We start from the raw sequence: 19,135 nt of genomic DNA, 5'->3' as shown, positions 1-19,135 counted from the left end.
CCGGGGACGGGTGGGGGGTGAAGAAGGGGCCGGCCTTCGAGCGACAGCGACGCAAGATGGCAGCCACCACGGGCTCGGGTAAGCGGGGGCGCCGGGCTGGCCGGCCGAGGGGGCGCGGGGTAGAGCCGAAAACCAGGGACCCGCCAAGGCCCTTGCAGCGAGGCCGGGGCCCTTGCGCTGCCTCCGTCCGCTGGGCTCCGCGGCGGCGACCCGGGCGACCTGAGGGAGGAGGAGGAGCAGGCGGTGGCCGGAAGCACGGGCGGGGGCCCGAGGGGCCTGTGGGCGGCGCGGCCAGGCCGAGAGGCTCCCCCGGACGGCGTGAGGGGCCCGCTGGGAGGAAGGTCTGGGCCCGGTGGCGCTGCTGAGGAATCGGAGTAGGCCAGGGGCGAGCCCCGGGGGCGCTGCTGAGGAAGCTGGGGCTGGCGGCTCTTTGGGGGAGATCGAGGGGTTCTCTAGAGGATGAGAATGCACCCCGAAGCGACGCAAGCTCCTAGCTGGTTGCTGGGTTCCGGGTGACGGGGGAGCCTTGGGGTATTTGTTTTGGGAGGACATTAGAGAAGTCCTTCTGAATGGATGGGAGGAGGAAACAGGATCTTGAGGGAATGACTGAGAGGACCGCCCCCCCCCCCCAAGGGTTAAGGAGAATGGCTCCAGTGTCAGTTTTGGAGATGTAGTTAGCTGAGGAAATCTGCATATTGATTAGAAAAGCGGAAGCTTGGGGTTGCTGATTTTGGAGGAGAATAAGGGCATCTCCACAGGATGAATGAAGGGGGAAATGGAGTCAGATTCCAGAGAGATCTGGTTGGGGTGACTGATAGTGAAATGACCCCATCATTACCAGTCACCTATTCGAAGAGACAGGTGGATTCCTGCAAATGCAAGTTAGATTTTAGGAGGCAAGCTTTGAGTTGGGATAGGTGGTGGACGCCTCTCCCATAATAGGTGAGGGCGAACAGGTGGAAGGTCTAGGGTTGTCTGTCGGGGTGGGGGTGGTAGACAGCTGAGGAGGCCCCCTGAAAGGGGTAAGAGTGGGAAAAGGAAAACGTCAGCTTGCAGAGAGTTTCAGAGAAGGAAAATCTCTTCTTGGATTGGATGATGGGAGCATACCTTGGAAGTGTCTGTTTTGGGGAGATTGTACCTCACCCCCTCCCACCTCTTTGAATATTGGGGATAGATACTCTTTGCTCAGAGAGAACGTTCTCTATTGGCTGGAGGTGGGAGTTAGGGGAGAAGAATAAATAGGAGCTCTGGGGTAGCTGTTTGGGAATGAAAACCCCTACCTCTGGATGGACAAAAGAAAAATGAGGGCGCTATACTTTGGGGTGGGGGTGGGGGAGTTCTTCCAGTCCCTAGGTGGGTCAAGGGAAGCAGCACTTATTTTGAGACTGGGTCCCCTGCTTTGGACCAAAGGATCAAAATCTGAAAGATATGTTTCAGGGTTAGCGTTCTGCAGGGGATGGGCTCAGCTGGCCTTTGGGGAGGGGAGGGATGACTGGGGATGATCCCACAAAGAAGTGATCGAGCAAGAGGATCAGATTCTGGAAGTGCAGGGTTTGGGGCAGACCGAGTGGCCCTCTTGGTGAGGAGGCTGCACTTTGAGGTGCCTGCCAGTGGTATGGTCCAAGGGAGTTCTCCCAGAAGGGGTTAGGATGGGTAGCCCCTAATGGATGAGGCAAACAGGACCAAACTGGGGAAGAAAATTAGTCGCCTGCAGGGACACAACTTGGGTACTAAAATCCTTGGGCTATTTAAGGCCACAGCAGCTACAGTATTGGGAGAGGGTTGGTGACCAAAGAGGAACTGGGTGAGGGAAGCACATCTTTCCAGGATGTTACTCTTCTCTCAACCTTTGGTATTCCAAGGAGTCATCCTTGTATAATTGTTAAGGTGGGGACTAGAAGGAATTGGATATAGGAGATCTGACTGAAGCGACCCCTGAAAGTTGCCTTTGACACTCAAAGCAGCGGAGTCTTCCTGAAGGATAAAGGAAACCTCACATCCTTTTCCTAGATTTTGTTTTTAAGCTTGCTGAGTTAATTCACTTACCAAGACACTGCCACAGACACTCCCAGAAGAGAGAGGCTGAGTCAGGCCAGACTTCTGGGGGAATAACGCCCCTGCCAGGTTGCTATGAACTAGAGGGTGATCGAGCTCATGGCAGCCAGTATTATGGTGGTATTGCAACTCAGTCCTGGAGACTGGCTTCCTGTCATCCAGTTTTAACAGCTTCTTAATTCTAACTTCTTGAGGCCCTGCCAATTGAATAATGCTTCATAAATGCTGTGGTGCTCAGATAAAACATCCTCAGCTTCTGTCTAGTGGAGTATAGGAGCACTTGGTATGGCTTAGATAACAGAACAGGCTTTGAGGTACCCTAAAATAGGCTTCCCCAAACTCCTTTGTTTATTCAACACATTTATTGAGGGGCTTTTTTATCCTCTTGTGAGTAGTGAACAAGATAGATATAGTCCCTGCCCTTGAGGTTCTTCTGTTCTCATGGGGTGGAAGGCCGTTAAAGGAGAAATAATTAAGATGGTTTCAGATAGTAAGTGCTATAACAGAGATCGTGTGATGTGATAGAGGGTGTTTGGAGAAGTGGCTAGGGAACCCTTCTCTGAAAAGGTGGCATTTGAAAAGGCAGATTGATTGAAGGAACAAACCCTGAACCCTACAGAGTGTGTCACAGGCAGAAGAGGAGGGCAGCAAGTGCAAAGGCCCTGTGGTGAGAATGAGCTTGGCATGTTGAAAGAAAAGAATAAAAGGCTGTAGTGTACAAGGGAGGGTCATTAAGGAGATGAGTTAGAGAGAGATGGCTTTGGATTTCAGTAAGTCAAGGGGAAGCCATTGAACAGTGCCTGGGTATGAAGCAGAAATTCAGTAAATATTTGTTGAATGAATGAGAATCCTAAAAGCCAAAGCAGGACAAAATCTGACCTGTGTCCCTAGGCAGTGAAGAGTGCAGAGTGCTAAGAGTGGAAGCAGAAAGACCACAACTGGGTTAAACTCACTACAAATGAATGTTCCAGGCCTCTGTAATCTGGAGAAGTCTTTGAGGTGTGGTCAAGGGCCTGAGGCCTTCCTTAGTCAGGTTTAAAGCAAGCCTCTTGATTAATCTCTGCCCCTGGTTGCCAAGAAACAGCTGTGAAACCTTTGCGTTCCTGTAAGATCTGAACTTAAGTTTTTTGTGTTTTTTTTTTTTTTTTTTTTACGGTCCCTGCTTTCGGTGCTTGTGGGCCTCCCTTAGTTTTACAGTGTGTGATTTCTCCATAGCTCCTAGAGGGTGGAACCATGAAATAGCCACTAGAATGGCTCAGGATCCCCATACTGTGGTGGGTGACTTCTCCAACCATGGCCAGGATTGCAGGATCCCCAACCAAGCCAAGGCCCTTGGCTGCCAGGTCAGCCTGCATCAGGCTTCCCTGATAGTTCAACAGAAGCGCTGTTTCACTATCAGCCCTTAGTTACGGGAAGGGTAAGCCCTGTCTGGGCGTGGCCTTAAATTTGCCTACAACAGAGTGGGCTCCTACACACTTTCAGCTTTATTTCCCTGTGGGCAGTAAAGGTTAAATCTTCCATTCCTTTCAAGGTGTTTCCCAGAGAGAGCTGGAGATGGGAGACGAGAACCTGTAGTCCCTTAGTTGGTCTCAGTTCCCATGGGTCTCGTATGTCTTGTCTACCCAGCTGCATTGTAGTTAAGTGCCTTTTATACAGCATAGGCCCTCCATTCAAGAGGAGCAAGGAGCAGTCTGCTCCGCTGATGGAGGTGGACGCTGGCTTTGTTGGACTAGTACAAATGAGTGCTCTCCTAAGGGATTGCCAAGGGAATATTGATGATCATGATTTTTCCCCTTTGAATTAACTTTAAACCCACCTTCTTCCCACCACATTTTCTCTCTCCCTTCTCTCTCTCACCTGAATTGTAGCTCTACAATAATTTGATAAAAGTAGAATATAAAATGTGAGGTCAGAAATCCTCTGTTTAATTCTGAAAGTCCACAGAGAAGTGCAGAGCAGCACATTTGATGAAATAAACATTTTGGTACTATAATTTTTATATTATATATAATACTTTAGAGTTTTCCTAGTACTTTGGTTTACTTATATTCCTATATTTCATTTTATCTAACTCTCTATAACCCTGTGAGCTAACCAGGGAAAATATATTGACACCACAGTATTACTGTGCTTTTGAAGAGAGCCACAAGCTGGCTGATGGCTGAGGAGTGGTAACAGTCAGATGAGGCCCAGGTATTTTGATTCCAGTTCCCTCCCCAACATGCTACATTACCTTAGACCTGGATTTTGGCATATACTCTTCCCTAGGTTTTTTTTTTAGGAGGTACTGGGTGTCGAACCCAGGACCTTGTACATGGGAAACAGATGCTCAACCACTGGGTTACATCCGCCCCCCAATGAGAATTGGTGTTTCTGTTTGTTTTGTTTGTTTTTAGGAGGTAGTAGGGATCAAACCAGAGAGAGGAAGCAGGCACTCACCCACTTGAGCTGCATTCACTCCCCTTCCTAGGTCTTTGAGCATTTAATTTTAGTGAGGGGAAAGGACTTGAACGAGAAGCTTCTGCCACCTCTTACAGGGACCCTTTTTCAACATCCCAAGTTGTTGATTATCCCCTTTTGGATAATGCACTGTCCAATGAGAAAGCCGTCTACTTTTAAGGAAGCTCTTGCTTATACCTTGTATAGAATATCATACCCATTGGGCTTGGGGTCCCCTCGGGTCATGTACAGAATAGGTCCTTGTGTTCATAAGCCCTTCAGACTCCTTTATAAGCTGCAATTTAATGTGCTTACTGTGTGCTAGATACTGCATTAAATGCATTGTCTCATTCACATTTGATACAGGTATCTATTGTGAAAGTGAGGAAACTGAGGCTCAGAGATAAGTGACTTACCTGAAGATCAGAGCAAGTGAGTTGTAGAACCAGAGCAGTTTTGCTCCAGGACACATGCTCTTGGCCATATTATCATTTTTTCCAGCCCCCGTTGCCTGTTCTCCAGGCTGCACATCTCAGGTTTCTTCAGCCATTGGCATGTCTATTGGTACTTCTGTCTTCATTGAGGGGGAGATAGTTTATTCATGGGTACATAGTAATGACCCTCAGGTAGCATTATTTCTCTCATCCCCACATCTATCCCATCACAAGTCCAGTCAGTATACTCCCCAAAATATATGCCAAATCTTCCTCTCCATCTCCATTCATTGTTGTCACCCTAATCTAAGCCAGAACCACCTTTCTTTTGCTTGGAAGACTGCAAAAGTCTCCTAACTGGTTTTCCTGCTTCTAATCTTGACCTTTTCCAAACTAATCTTCATACAGCAGGCACACATAAAACAAAGTTCCTTGCAAAAAGCTCTTCCCACTGCACTTACAATAAAATCCAATTTCTTTTCCATGGTCTGCAAGGCCCTCTATGACCTTGGCCCCTCCCCACCCCAGACCTCCATGGAGTCTTGCTTTCCCTGTATTAGGCCTGCTGTGCCCCCAGATCTTCACATGCCTGACTGCTTCTCATCCTTCAGGCCTCAGCTGCTGAGAAAGGTAGGCCTTCCCTGACCGCCCAATTCAGTTTAGTCTCATCAAATCTACCTGTTTTCTAAAGCACTTACCACTACCTGCAAGTTTCTTATTTGCTTTCTTGCGAACAAGTGCCTTTCTCTTAGGACTGGATTTTGTTTTGCTCTGTGCTATATCTCTAGCACCCAGTACCCTGACATATAGTAGGTGCTCAATAAATATTTGTTGACCCTTGGTATGGATTAATTCAGGGTCCCACATTAACTTAGTCAAACATATAAATTTGATATATTTGGAGAAACATGGTATCTGATAAGGCAGAAGCCAAAGTGGCTGTTTTAGCTTTTCAAAGAGGAAAGCTCTTATCCTGATTAGTTGGTGTTTATAAAGGTACATTATGGCACAATTAGTGGACTGTGTCCTCTCCTACTCCAGCTGTCCTAGCACACTCCCCACACGTTTTTGTTTTTGTTTTTTTTTCCTCCTCAGAGAAAATCTGGTTCTTGGCCTTGGTCACTGACATGAACAGTATTGGAGCACAGGGTCTTGCATTCTGTCACCAGCTATTTGTGGTCATGCTGTCTGGATCTGAAAAGAAATGACATGTTGATGCTGTCTCTTCCCTTAGTGCACTGGTTCTCAAACTAGCGTGCATCAGAATCACCCACAGGACTTGTTAGGTTGCTGGGCCCCACCCTCAGAATTTCAGATTCAGGGAGTCTGAGAATTGACATTTCTAACAAGGTGTCAGGTGCTGTCAGTACTGCAGGTCTGGGGAGCATACTCGACGACCCCGTGCCCTAAAGAAGGAAAGAAAAGGTCTGCTCATCTGGGCGGGCACTAACTATGCCTAGGCAGCCATGCTGCACTTGCTGGTTGCCCAGGAATAAAAGCTACCTGCCTCTGGCTTTATATCCATTTCCAGGAACCTCACATCCCAGCACATCATCTTATAGGCCTCTTTATTTGCAGAAGTGAGAGCAGTACCAGATTAGTTCACTGTCTTCCCTGAATGGGCAACCAAGCCAGTTTTAACTTTTCAGGAGAGCCCTGTGAGACTGCCATTTTAAAAGTAAAGACCAGGGCCAGGCCAGGGGTTTCTAAGATTGGCAGGTTGTAATAGCTGCTGTTTGTGGCCACAGTTTTCCCAGAAAGATGTTAATATGCTGCTGTGTATCAAATTCTTACAGTAAATGTTTTACTATGACATGGTATAAAACCCTATCAAATACTCACACTTTTGCAACCTGGTTCTCATATTTTCTTTGTAATATCCTGCAGCCTGTGACTTTTCAGTTTATATTTAGCCAGGAAAATAACTGGCTGACTTTTTTTAGAAGGTGCTGAGGATGGACCCTGGGACCTTGTATGTGGGAGGCAGGTGCTCAACCACCAAGCTATATCTGCTCCCCAGTTGGCTGACTTTTGATACTTATACAGATCCAGGAAAAATCTTTCTGGAAAGAAGAATCCTGAAGTACAGGAACAAACATTTTCTTTAAGAAGGTCTTGGTGGGGATAGATTTATGTCCCTGAAATAGTCCCTGAAGTTCTTGTACTAGGGTGTGGTCAGGCCATTTGGAGTTAATGGATACAGTTTGTAAATGGTTTGGGATATTAGTAACATGCTTTCATACACATTTATGAAACTATTTTATAGTGAAGAATCCTTTTACTTGCATGGTTTGGGTAAGAAACCTTTTTTCCCTCATTTAAAAAAAATTTTTCCCTAAAAGTCTCGATCACATTTAGTTAAAAAATAAAACTGGTTATCAAATCCTAATTATCTTAAAATAAAAAACCTTAGATATCAGTTATATGGTATCAGTATCTAGTATCTTGGTCACAATAGACCATATTAGAGTTTACAAAAGGAAACGAAGAGATGCTGCCGCTTCTTCATTGGGAAAACATTTATTGAGTACCATTGTGTGACTGGCAGGGTAGCATACCAGATTCTGGAGAGGCAGGATTGAATGAGTCATAACCCCAGCTTGAGATGCTTAGAGTGTAAGACCAAAGGAAAAAAAAAGGGAAGGAGTGTTCTCGGGTTATTTAAAATCGATACTTAGCCTCTTTGATAATCTTTGTAATATTAGACTGTCTTTGAATAATGCTGTGAACGTTTCCCTGCTGTATTTTCAGGCATACACCAGAGTTAGAATTTTGTGACACTGAAGATTATTCATTCTGAAATAACATCCCCAGCTAACACCCATTCCTTCATTCAGAACAGTTGAGTGCATACTCTGGCAAAGCACTCTTTGAGGTATTCGAGATTCAGCAGTGAGCAAAACAGATGAAGCTTTGCTCTCATGGATCTTACTTTCAGATGCAAGAGACATAATAAACTAATGAAGTGAATATATTAAAAATGTCCAGTGGTGATGAGTGCTCTGAAGCAAATGCAAGATAGGATGGGGAATTATGTGCATGTGCTGCTCAGTTTTAGGTAGGAGATCAGGGAAAGCCTTTTTGAAGAGGTATCTTGACCAGAGAGGTGTTTTCCTTAGGTGAGGAATAAGAGAGCCAGTCATTCCCAGCACTGGGATAGAGAATTCCAGAGTAAGGGCACAGCAAGTGCAGATTCCGAAAGTTGCCAAAACAGGAACTTAAAAGAAGGACTGGTATGGCTGAAGAAGGGTGAAAGCAAGGGAAAGAGTTGCAGGAAATGATGTTGGAGAAGCAGGTAGGCGTGGTAAGGAGTTTGAATGTATTCTAGTTGCAGTGGGGAGACCAGTGAAGGGCTTTGAGTAGGAGAGTAATGGAATTTAATTTGCCTTTAAGGGAAGCGGGCTTGGCCCAGTAGTTAGGGCATCCGTCTACCACATGGGAGGTCTGCGGTTCAAACCCCAGGCCTCCTTGACCCGTGTGGAGCTGCCCCACAAGCAGTGCTCATGCGCACAAGGAGTGCCCTGCCACCCAGGGGTGTCCCCCTCATAGGGGATCCCCACGCGCAAGGAGTGCGCCCCCTAAGGAAAGCTGCCCAGCGCGAAATAAAGTGCAGCCTGCCCAGGAATGGTGCCGCACACACAGAGAGCTGACGCAGCAAGATGACATAACAGAAAGAGACATAGATTCCCATGCCGCTGACAACAACAGGAGTGGACAAAAGAACACGCAGCAAATAGACACAGAAAACAGACAACCGGGGCGGGCGGGCGGAGAAATAATAAATAAAATCTTAAAAAAATAATAATAATTTGCCTTTAAAAGGATCCCTGTGGAAAATAGACTGTAGATAGAGGTCAGGCAGATTAAGGAGCCAGTTAGGAAACTGACATGGCGTGGACTTTAGAGAAAGCAGTATGGTGAAAAGTGGCCATATCTGGGAAATATTTGAAAATGGGTTGGATATGGGGATGAGAGAAAGGTGTCTTACCATGATTCAGAGAATTTTGGCCAATTTGATAACTTTTGTGCCATATATTAAGATTGAGGAGTGGGTAGTTTGTATTTATTTTTTGAGGAGGAGTGCAAGGGAATTTGGTTTTGGAAGCGTTAAGTTTGAGAGGCCTATTGGTCATCTCAATGGAGATGTCTTGGAGGCAGTTAATTGGGGAGGTTAGATCTGGAAGCATAAACTAGAGACTCATCAGCTTATGTGCAACCTTCATATGGGTAAAATCAAATGGGGAGTGTAGACAGAAAAGTAAAGATTGAAGGCCCGTACGCCTGTTTTCGAAGGTCAGGAAGGTGAGGCCAAACAGCCTGTGAGGTAGGAAGAGAACCCCAGGCTAAGGGAAGCAAGAACTAAAGGAGAGTGCCCAGGTGCTGCTGAGAGCTCCAGGAACATGGGGTAGGGACTAAGATTGATCACCAGTTTTGGCTAGAGGTTTCTGCTTGGTGCCCCCAAGGAGGCCCTGAGTTTTTGGGGAGTGACTAGGTAGAAAAGCCTGTATGGAGGAGGTGTTAGTGAGGTGAAGACTCTCAGACAAGGAGTCTAGACAACCTTTTAGAGTTTGTTCATTTGTCTGTTTTTGCTCAGAAGGAACAAAGGAATAAGATGGTAGCTGTAAGGGGGTATGATTTCAAATGAGGGTTTTCTGTTTATTTTATGATGGGCAACACAATGTGCTGATGGAGGTGATTCAGTAGAAAGCTTACTGTGTGCCAGGTATTCTACAATTGCTGTGCGGGTTTCACCTCTTACTCTTCTTGCCACGTGTAGAGACAGGGAGTATTGCGATCCCTGATTTACTGAGGCTCAAAGTAACTTGCACAGCTAGAATGTTGTGGTGCCAGGGCTTCGTGTGAACTGTGCTCTTAATCCTCTGCTGAAAGATTATAATTTTTTTTAAAGTATCTTCTGATTTTTATTTATGGGAGATAACCATTACTCTGACCTGAAGTAGTGGCAGGCCATGTATCCTAAAGTTCTGTGATTCTATGTTTATGGCATTCAAAGATCATTTATGTGAATATACACATATGAAGAAGTATGAATTGAGTTTGGGTTTATTTTTTATAAAATGAGTTTTTATTCTTTGCTTTTTTTTTCCTTTTTTTTTCTTTTTCAGCAAATATTTATCTAAGGCCTTCTGTGTGCTGGCCAGTTGTTTTTGTATCACATCATAAACTTGGGGATTGCCACCACCATTGTGCAAATTTATGTGTTATATTTTTAACATCCCTGCTGCTTCCCACCATCCAAGCTTATAAGAAGTTTGCTCACGGTATTTGCTCTAAGCAGATGCTTCTGGTTTTACATCCTGAGATGTTAGTAGTAGCACTTCTCTAGCCTGGCGTCCAGATCTTCCAGTCCTTCCTAAACATTACCCAGGAGACTTGAGTTTGTCTATCTCCTGCCCTGCTTGGAGCCTTTTGCAGCTTTCCCCACTGATTACCCACAGGATAGTGAGCGTGGTCCTTCTTAGTAAGATGGCCCCTCCTCTGCCTACCCTGGCCTGTCCCACTCAGTTTTCCAAGCCGTACATACAGTCTTCACCATCATACCCTACTGGTGGAAGGAAGCAATCGTGCCAACAGAGAAGTATCCCTCCACCTCCTTTTCATCCCAGCCATACAATTTATCCAGTGACTTGCTCAGAATCTTAGCTGTTCCCCAAAGTTACCTCTACCTGCTCGAGCCTACATTGTTTTCTTGTGGGGAAAGTCAAAAGAAATAGTGAATAAGAGATGTGTTTTGGACCTTAACAGAAGTAAGTTCAAATCTTGGCATCCTCTCCAAGCTTTGTAACCTAGGGTGGAAGCGGGAATAATCTAACCTCTCTTAGCCTCTGTTTTCTCTGCTACATGGAAGCCGTAATATCCGATTCTCAGGATTGACAGGCACAAACAAAACTAAGCATATATTACTCTTCCTTTCCTGAGATTCTGAAATAGAGATTTTTTTCCGGGGGTGGGGTGCCGAGGGGACATGTGGGATTCCCAGAATAGCTTAGTCCTTGAAATTGTATGTAAAGTTTTACAGGCCTGCATATGTCTGGAAAACAGTCTTTAGCTTCCATCAAATTTCAAAGAGGTTCATGATCCTCCTCAAAGGTTAAAAAACGTTGTCCTATGGTAGATGACATCTCTTTCATACCTTTTGATATTGTTTTGTTTCATTGAATTTTGTATGTGTGTTTCTTGTTTCCACACTGGGACTTTATACTCTGATAGGGAGTATGGTGCCTGTGGTGTCTTACATAGTGCTGGATAAGTACTGAATAATTTTTGTGCTGAAAAAAGGTGTGCTTGTGCATATGTGTTACTGGTGAACTTATATATAAAGGGAAATTTTGGCAAATGGATAAAAAGCTTATCAAAAAAATTCCCAGTTCTTGGGAAGCAGATTTGGCTCAACTGATAGAGCATCTGCCTACCACATGAAAGGTCCAGGGTTCAAACCCAGGGCCCCCTGGCCCATGTGGTAAGCTGGCCCACGTGCAGTGCTGATGCGCACAAGGAGTGCCATGCCACGCAGGGGTGTCCCCTGCGTAGGGGTACCCCACACACAAGGAGTGTGCCCTGCAAGGAGAGCTGTCCCATGTGAAAAAAGTTCAGCCTGCCTAGGAGTGGCACCGCACACACGGAGAGCTGACGTGGCAAGATGACGCAACAAAAAGAGACACAGAGTCCCGGTGCCACTGACAAGAATATAAGCGGGCACAGAAGAATACACAGCAAATGGACACAGAGTGGACAACTGGGGGTGGGGGAAGGGGAGAGAAAAAAATAAAAATTAAATCTTTAAAAAAAAAATTACAGTTCTGAAATGTATAGTTGGAGGGGGTTGTTTTTTTGTTTTCGCTTCTAAATTTGAGTCCTAGGCTGTTCAGTTTTATGCATGTTAAACCTGGTGAGTGCCACAAGGTCCCTTACTATGAAATTTATGTATGTTTGTCCTTCCTCCCTCCCTCCCTCCCTCCCCCCCTCCCCCTCCCCCTCCCCCTCCCCCTCCCCCTCCCCCTCCCTTCCCCCCTCCCTCCCTTGGGGTACACAGTGACTCCTGGCTTCATTTCTTGAATGACAAGATTCAGAGTTACTTGCAACAACACTGAGGTCTTTTTTTTTTCTCTCACCTTCCTCCCCCGCATCCCAGTTGTCTGCTCTCTCTGTCCATTCGCTGTGTGTTCTTCTGTGTCCGCTTGCATTCTTGTCAGCAGCACAGGGAATCTGTGTCTCTTTTTGTTGCATCTTCTTGCTGTGTCAGCTCTCCATGTGTGCGGCCCCACTCCTGGGCAGGCTGCACTTTTTTGTGCTGGGCAGTTCTTACGGGGTGCACTACTTGCACATGGGGCTCCCCTACGCAGGGGACACCCCTGCATGGCACAGTACTCTTTGTGCGCATCAGCACTTCACGTGGGCCGGCTCATCACACGGGTCAGGAGGCCCGGGGTTTGAACCTTGGACCTCCCGTGTGGTAGGCAGATTCTCTATCCATTGAGCCAAATCCGCTTCCCTCAACACTGAGGTCTTGATATACTGGTTTGTGCTCCCCTATTAGGAACCTATGCTCTCCAGAATCCCCCACCCCTCTGTTTGTGACATATTGGTCCTCCCCAGAATGGGAGTCCAACTCCTTCCTGCTCATTATGTGGGTCTCAACCCACTGATAAAACACATTATGACAAAATGATCATTAGTACACTCTAGAAGCCTGCTCCAGGTGCACCCTGTCCTGAATGCCCCCCCCCCCATCCAGCACCCTGAAGAAGTTTATATTGTTTGTTTGTTTTTTTAATTTTTTTTGTCTTTTTTTTTTTTTAAGATACATAGATCACACAAAAAATGTATGTTCTTAATAAGCACAGTAGAGTTCATTATATCAGCTAACCAGGTAGTAATTAACCACTTCTTTTTGAACAAGGGGAAGAATTCAGTGTACTACTCCACAATTTGTAAATATTTGTGTAATTCCTGATTTCTATTAGCTGTTATTACCCCCACCTTTGCTTTCAGTCATTTTGTGAGTGAAAATAAGTTTGTGGCTTAGGAAAAAAAGTGAATTAAAAATGAACGGTCTACTTGAGGAGCCATTGAAACAGTTTGTGGACAAATTCTTCAAGATTTAGTTTAAAAAGGTTAACAGTACTTAACCCCCCAATGCCAGATCAGCACAACATTTACTAATATTTGGTTTTAAATAAGAAAGGGTCTTTAATAATCTTTGAACTAAGCCTAGAATATTAGGGATCACAGGATTTTTGAGGACAAATTAGGTGACCCTAAATGTTGCAAAGTGGTGGTCCATGAGCCATATTTGGCCCACAGACAGTTGGCCAGAGCAAAGAGTGACTGCCCTGTTAGACAGGACATGTATTTTCCAGCCTCTGCTCTTTTTTTTAAATATTTCTTTTAAAGATGTATTTTATTTACTCCCCTCACCCCTGTCGTCTGCTCTGTTTCCCTCTATGTCCATTTGCCGTGTGTTCTTCTGTGTTTGTTTGTATTCTCATTAGGCGGCTCCAGGAACTGATCCTGGGACCTTCTGGAGTGGGAGAGAGGCAAGCATTATCTTGTGCCACGTCAGCTCCCTGATCTGCTGCATCTCTTATTATCTCTTTGTGTCTTTTTTTGTTGTGTCATCTTTCTGTACCAGCTCTCTGCGTGGGTCAGCACTCCTGCGTGGGGCAACACTTCTGCACGGGGCAGTACACTATGCAGGCCAGAACTGTGTGTAGGCCAGCACTCCACATGGGCCATCTCACCTTCACCAGGAGGCCCTATGCATTGAACCCTGGACCTCCTATATGGCAGGCAGGAGCCCAATTGCTTGAACCACATCCGCTTCCCCAGCCTCTGCTCTTAACACTCACTGTTGTTTAAGCCAGATATTAAATATCAAGTAAATTTGCAAAACCATGCCACTCTTCACTAATTTTCTTTTGTTCTTTGGAAAATATAGTTATTGGATAAAACACATCATTTATCTTAGCATGTGATGACTTCTTGTTGTTACTTTTAAATGAATAGGGACGCAGTTATGGCTCAACTGATAGAGCACCTGCCTACCATATAGAGGGCCCAGGGTTCGATACCCAGGGCCCCCAGACCCATGTGGTGAGCTGACCCATGTGCAGTGCTGCTGCACACAAGGAGTGCCATGTCACACAGGGGTGTCCCCCACATAGGGATGCCCCACACGCAAGGAGTGCACTCTGCAAGGTAAACCACCCCACACGATAAAAGCGCAGCCCCCCCCCAGGAGTGATGCTACACACACACAGAGCTGACGCAGCAAGATGATGCAACAACAACAAAAAAATCAGTTTCCCAGTGCCGCATGACGAGAATGCAAGTGGACACGGGAGAACACAGCAAATGGACACAGAGCATACAATGGGGGGAAGGGGAGAGAAATAAATAAATCTTTAAAAAAATTTTTTAATTAATAGTTATTTTTAAAATTTCTTAGTTTTATTTTCTAATTTGGTAAATATCAATGGATACAACTCACAAAAGAAAAGGCTCTTTGAATTCTTAAGTAATTTTTAAGAGTATAAATTTGCAAAGTTTTTCTTGAGATCAAAAAAAACTTTTGAGAACTGCTGTTCAAATGGAGTAAATGCTTATTATAATTACCGTAATGTTATAGTAGGACCAGTATAATTAATCTGGTATTTATTATAAATATATTCCTACTCCTACTTGGAACATTTCTAGACTGCCTAATAGATATTGACCAATCCAAAGTTTTTCATTCATTAAACTGTCTGAAGCCTGTTTTATAACTGAATCCAAGTTGAATCATCCTATAATGCCATTTTTGCAGTAATAACAACAAGCTGATTTGCTCCAAACATAAGCCTAAAATGAGTTGAATTGATCTCCTTATTGCTTTGGTTCATTTGTATGTATCCGTAGGTTTTGTGTACTTTGTTTTTAAGTAGTTGAATGTCTAATCCACTGGAAATATCTGTTGAAAGTATTTGAATAATTACAGTATTTTGCCCTACTTCACAAGTAATAATCAAACATCAGAAAAATATGACTTGAACTCACTATCTCTTTTGAAACTAAGGAGTTTGTGGTGTTTGGATGTTAGGATTTCCTATTCAGATCTGGTATTTAGGTAAAAAGGTAAGATTTCTAGCCATAATATTGTTCCTTGCTAAAGTTCATAAGAAATGGTTAGATGAAGAGATTCACGCTAGCCTGATTTTTAAGTACCTGACACATAAATGTAGCACTTTTTTCATCTGGCCAAAAAGAGCAACTCAAAATAAAGGTCACACATGCAACTTCCATTTAGTAGTGGGCTTAGCTGTGAAAGCCGTTGTGCTGTGGCCATTCATCTGACCACCTGAGCATTAAAAAACATGAACCACTTAGTAACTTAGGAAGTTCTATTAAGTGAGGTTCCCACTCTCAGAAAATCTTTGGCCCTTATTGAGATCAGGTGTCATATGACTAAAGCCCTGAAGATGGTAAGGAAACATGACTTAATGATATTTGGGGCAAGAGTCTTCTAGAAAGAGGAATAACAGGTTCAAAGGCTCTGAGGTGTAGGCCCTTGTTTCAAGTGTAGTTGACGTAGTTCCTAAGTTTGTGTGGGTGTGTATTAATGCAAATAAAATAGGTTCATGGTAAAGAAATTAGAAAAGGGAAGCGGACTTGGCCCAATGGTTAGGGCGTCCGTCTACCACATGGGAGGTCCACGGTTCAAACCCCGGGCCTCCTTGACCCGTGTGGAACTGGCGCATGCGCAGTGCTGACGCGCAAGGAGTGCCCTGCCACGCAGGGATGTCCCCCATGTAGGGGAGCCCCATGCGCAAGGAGTGCGCCCCGTAAGGAGAGCCACCCAGCGCGAAAGAAAGTGCAGCCTGCCCAGGAATGGCGCCGCACACACTTCCTGTGCCGCTGACGACAACAGAAGTGGACAAAGAAACAAGACGCGGCAAATAGACACAGAGAACAGACAACCGGGGGGGGGGGGGATTAAATAAATAAATAAAAATCTTTAAAAAAAAAAAGAAATCAGAAAATATAGAAAAGGGGGGAAATCACCTTATAGGCTTTATACCCAGAGATAGCCTTTCCAACTTCAAGCTTCTTAAGATGTCACTTACTATCTATGAATGAGTATCTTAAATAATCATCACCCTTCCTTCCCGTGTGAGCCTATGCTCTTTTGATATTCATTTTTATTAGTGCAGATTAATAAGTTAGCAATAGTAATAGAAATAGTAATGCACAGTGATTCCCCACCCCCCCTAAGCCAACTTAGTTGGGATTATTAAGAATTTAGATTTAACTCTTTTTTTTTTTTTTTTAAGATTTATTTATTTCTCTCCCCTTCCCCCCCCACCCCAGTTGTCTGTTCTCTGTGTCTATTTGCTGCGTCTTCTTTGTCCACTTCTGTTGTTGTCAGCGGCACGGGAATCTGTGTTTCTTTTTGTTGTGTCATCTTGCTGTGTCAGCTCTCTGTGTGTGCGGCGCCATTCCTGGGCAGGCTGCACTTTCTTTCGTGCTGGGTGGCTCTCCTTACGGGGCACACTCCTTGCGCGTGGGGCTCCCCTACGCGGGGGACGCCCCTGCGTGGCACGGCACTCCTTGCGCGCATCAGCACTGCGCATGGGCCAGCTCCACACGGGTCAAGGAGGCCAGGGTTTGAACTGCGGACCTCCCATGTGGTAGACGGACGCCCTAACCACTCACTGGACCAAGTCTGCCGCCTTAACTCTTCTTATTCAAAGGTCATCATGTTATCTGATTTTTCCCCTCAGTTTTGTATTTGTTACAGGAGACTTAACCCAGTAAACTGAATAATCCAGTTGGCTGTTTTTATGCATGAAAAATGCCATTGTTTTCAATATGAGTCATTCAAATATACTATCAGGGTTTTGCTGTTACCTTTCAAGTACCATCTATGCTTTTATTTACTTAATCTTTTTCTTCAACGTATTCTTTTGCTTAAATTATTAATTTATTTATTTTTAAAAGATTTACTTGTTTATTTTCCCCCCTTCCCCTCCTCCCACCTTGCTGTTTTTGCTATCTGTGTTGTCTTCTTATTTTCTCTCTAGGATTCACTGGGATTCAATGCTGCAGACCTCTGATGGAGAGAGGGTTTCCCTGTCAATTGCACCACCTCAGTTTCTGGTTTCTGCTGCGCTTCACCTTGACTGTCTCCTTGTCTCTCTTTTGATGCATCATCATCTTGCCGCATGACTCACTTGCATGGGGCCCTGGCTCACCACACGGGCACTTGTGTGGGCACTGGCTCACTGCACAGGCACTCCCACAGGCACACTTTTTTTCCTCTTTTGCTCCAGGAGGATCCAGGGATTGAACCTAGATCCTCGCATATGGTAGGCGGAAGTTCTATCACTTGAGCCACATCTGCTTCCCTGCTTAAATTTCTTTTAAAGGGAAACTTTTTACTGCTGTTGTAAATGGGAAGTTAGTATATATTACTTGCCCTAAGTAAGTTACTCTTAAAAATAAGTACAATAAATAAACACACAACTGTAAAATAAAATGTTCACCTCACATACCACTGGCAACTCCATCCTTCTAGTTGCTGGGATCAAAAACTGGGGAGCATAATTGACCCCTCTTTCTCTCACATTTCACAGCCAGTGTGGCAGCAAATCTTGACAGCTCACACCTCCAAAATATCTAGAATTGTGCCACTTCTCACCCCCTTTGCTGCTGTCACCCTGATCTAAGCCAGGACTATCTTTTGCCTGAATTATTGCATTTGCCTCCTAACTGCTTCTGTCCTTGCTCCCTTTGGAGTGTTCGTCACACAGCAGTCAGAGGGATCTTATTAAAAACAAGTCAGATCAGATTGATTGCACTTTTTGAATTGTACACTTTTGGATGGAATGTATGATGTGTGAATATATCTCAATAAAACTGTTTGGGGAAAAAGTCAGGTCATGTCACACCTCTTTCCAAAACTTCAGTGGCTTCTCATGTCACTGAATACCACTGAATACCAGCTAGAGTCCTTAGTCTCCTACTCTTTCCATCTTGCTCACTTGGCTTTATTAAATTGGCATCCTTGCTGTTTATGTGTATGTGGTAATATAATGTTGAACTCTCATGATAACTTTCAAGCATCATAACCTAAGGAAGTATTTTTCAGTTTAGTTTATCAAAAGCCTTCAGTTTTCCAGCTGGATCTGGGATTACTGTTTTACTATCAGGTGATACCTGTTTGTCGGTATGCTAGAATGCATAAACCAAAAGTAGTGTCTCTCATCCACCGACCTACTCAAGAGAAGGTCATTCAAAGTAGTATACTTTAGGATTGCTTTGTCATCAGTAATGAAGAGGCCTCTAAGAGTGTGGGTTGAGTCTTCTAGATAAACGCCATAATCCTTTGAGATCTAATAGGTAAAATCTGAGAGGTGGAATCCTTATTAGCCCAAGTTCTCCTTGTTTTTGAGGGGTATTGATCCTTGCCAAATGGGTAAACTGAATGAACAGAGCATTCTACCACTTCAGTGTTTATAGATCTGAATTCTTTAGTTTTATTACCAAAAGCCATAATTTCAGTTGGATACACATACGTGAAATCAAGTGGATAGAAGGAAAAAATCTGGTATTTTCCATGATAATCAGTTAACTTGAGCTCCTTAAATTCTCCATTTATCACAAGATCCTTCCCAGTATTGTGGTGGTTGGAAATCTTGGCTTTGCTGAGGTGTAAAGAGTGGTTGGCAACCAGTATACCTTGGATGCCAGTCCTTGGTACACTTGTCTACCCAAGTAGAAGTAACATTCCTCTTTATGAATCCAGGGCCCTTTTTTTCTGCCTCTTGGCCCACAGCAGGAACAGCAGCCTTTGGCTCTTATCCAGGGCTTGAATTGATGTGGCTAGTAGTGACAGTGGCGCCACCAAGACCAGGCAAGTGCAGATACAAGTCCCTTGGTGTGAGTGTGGCTTTTCCTGCTACCAGGCAACAACAACTGCTCCTTGCTGGTTTTTGACACACTTGACAAGGTCCTACCTCAGGACCTAGAAAACTAACCGCCTCCCCCTTCCCCCCCCCCAAGATACCTATAAGTCATGCTACCTCATCTTCAGATCTTTAGTCATGGTACCAGATCTCAACAAGGCTTTCCTTGATCATCCTATTTGAAATCATAGCCCCAACCTTCTCTGCCCTGTTCTAGAGCACCATTATCTGTCATACTTCATT

The 19,135-nt window shown here is 44.6% G+C and overlaps 1 protein-coding gene and 1 pseudogene across 1 annotated transcript in view; one reads left to right on the top strand and one right to left on the bottom strand.

The window, feature by feature from the left end:
- Positions 1 to 19,135, top strand: part of UBE2V1 (ubiquitin conjugating enzyme E2 V1) — a 33,551-nt gene continuing 14,416 nt past the window's right edge. The window contains exon 1 of the mRNA XM_058287223.1: positions 1 to 78. Coding sequence (XP_058143206.1) covers positions 57 to 78 — 22 coding nt within the window. The 5' untranslated portion in view covers positions 1 to 56. The remainder of the gene's footprint in view (positions 79 to 19,135) is intronic.
- LOC139437569 (peroxiredoxin-4 pseudogene) lies at positions 18,072 to 19,032 on the bottom strand (annotated as a pseudogene).

The sequence above is a fragment of the Dasypus novemcinctus genome, chromosome 24, assembly GCF_030445035.2.
Source record: "Dasypus novemcinctus isolate mDasNov1 chromosome 24, mDasNov1.1.hap2, whole genome shotgun sequence".
Taxonomy (NCBI): domain Eukaryota; kingdom Metazoa; phylum Chordata; class Mammalia; order Cingulata; family Dasypodidae; genus Dasypus; species Dasypus novemcinctus.
This window is presented reverse-complemented; position numbering and strand designations above follow the sequence as displayed.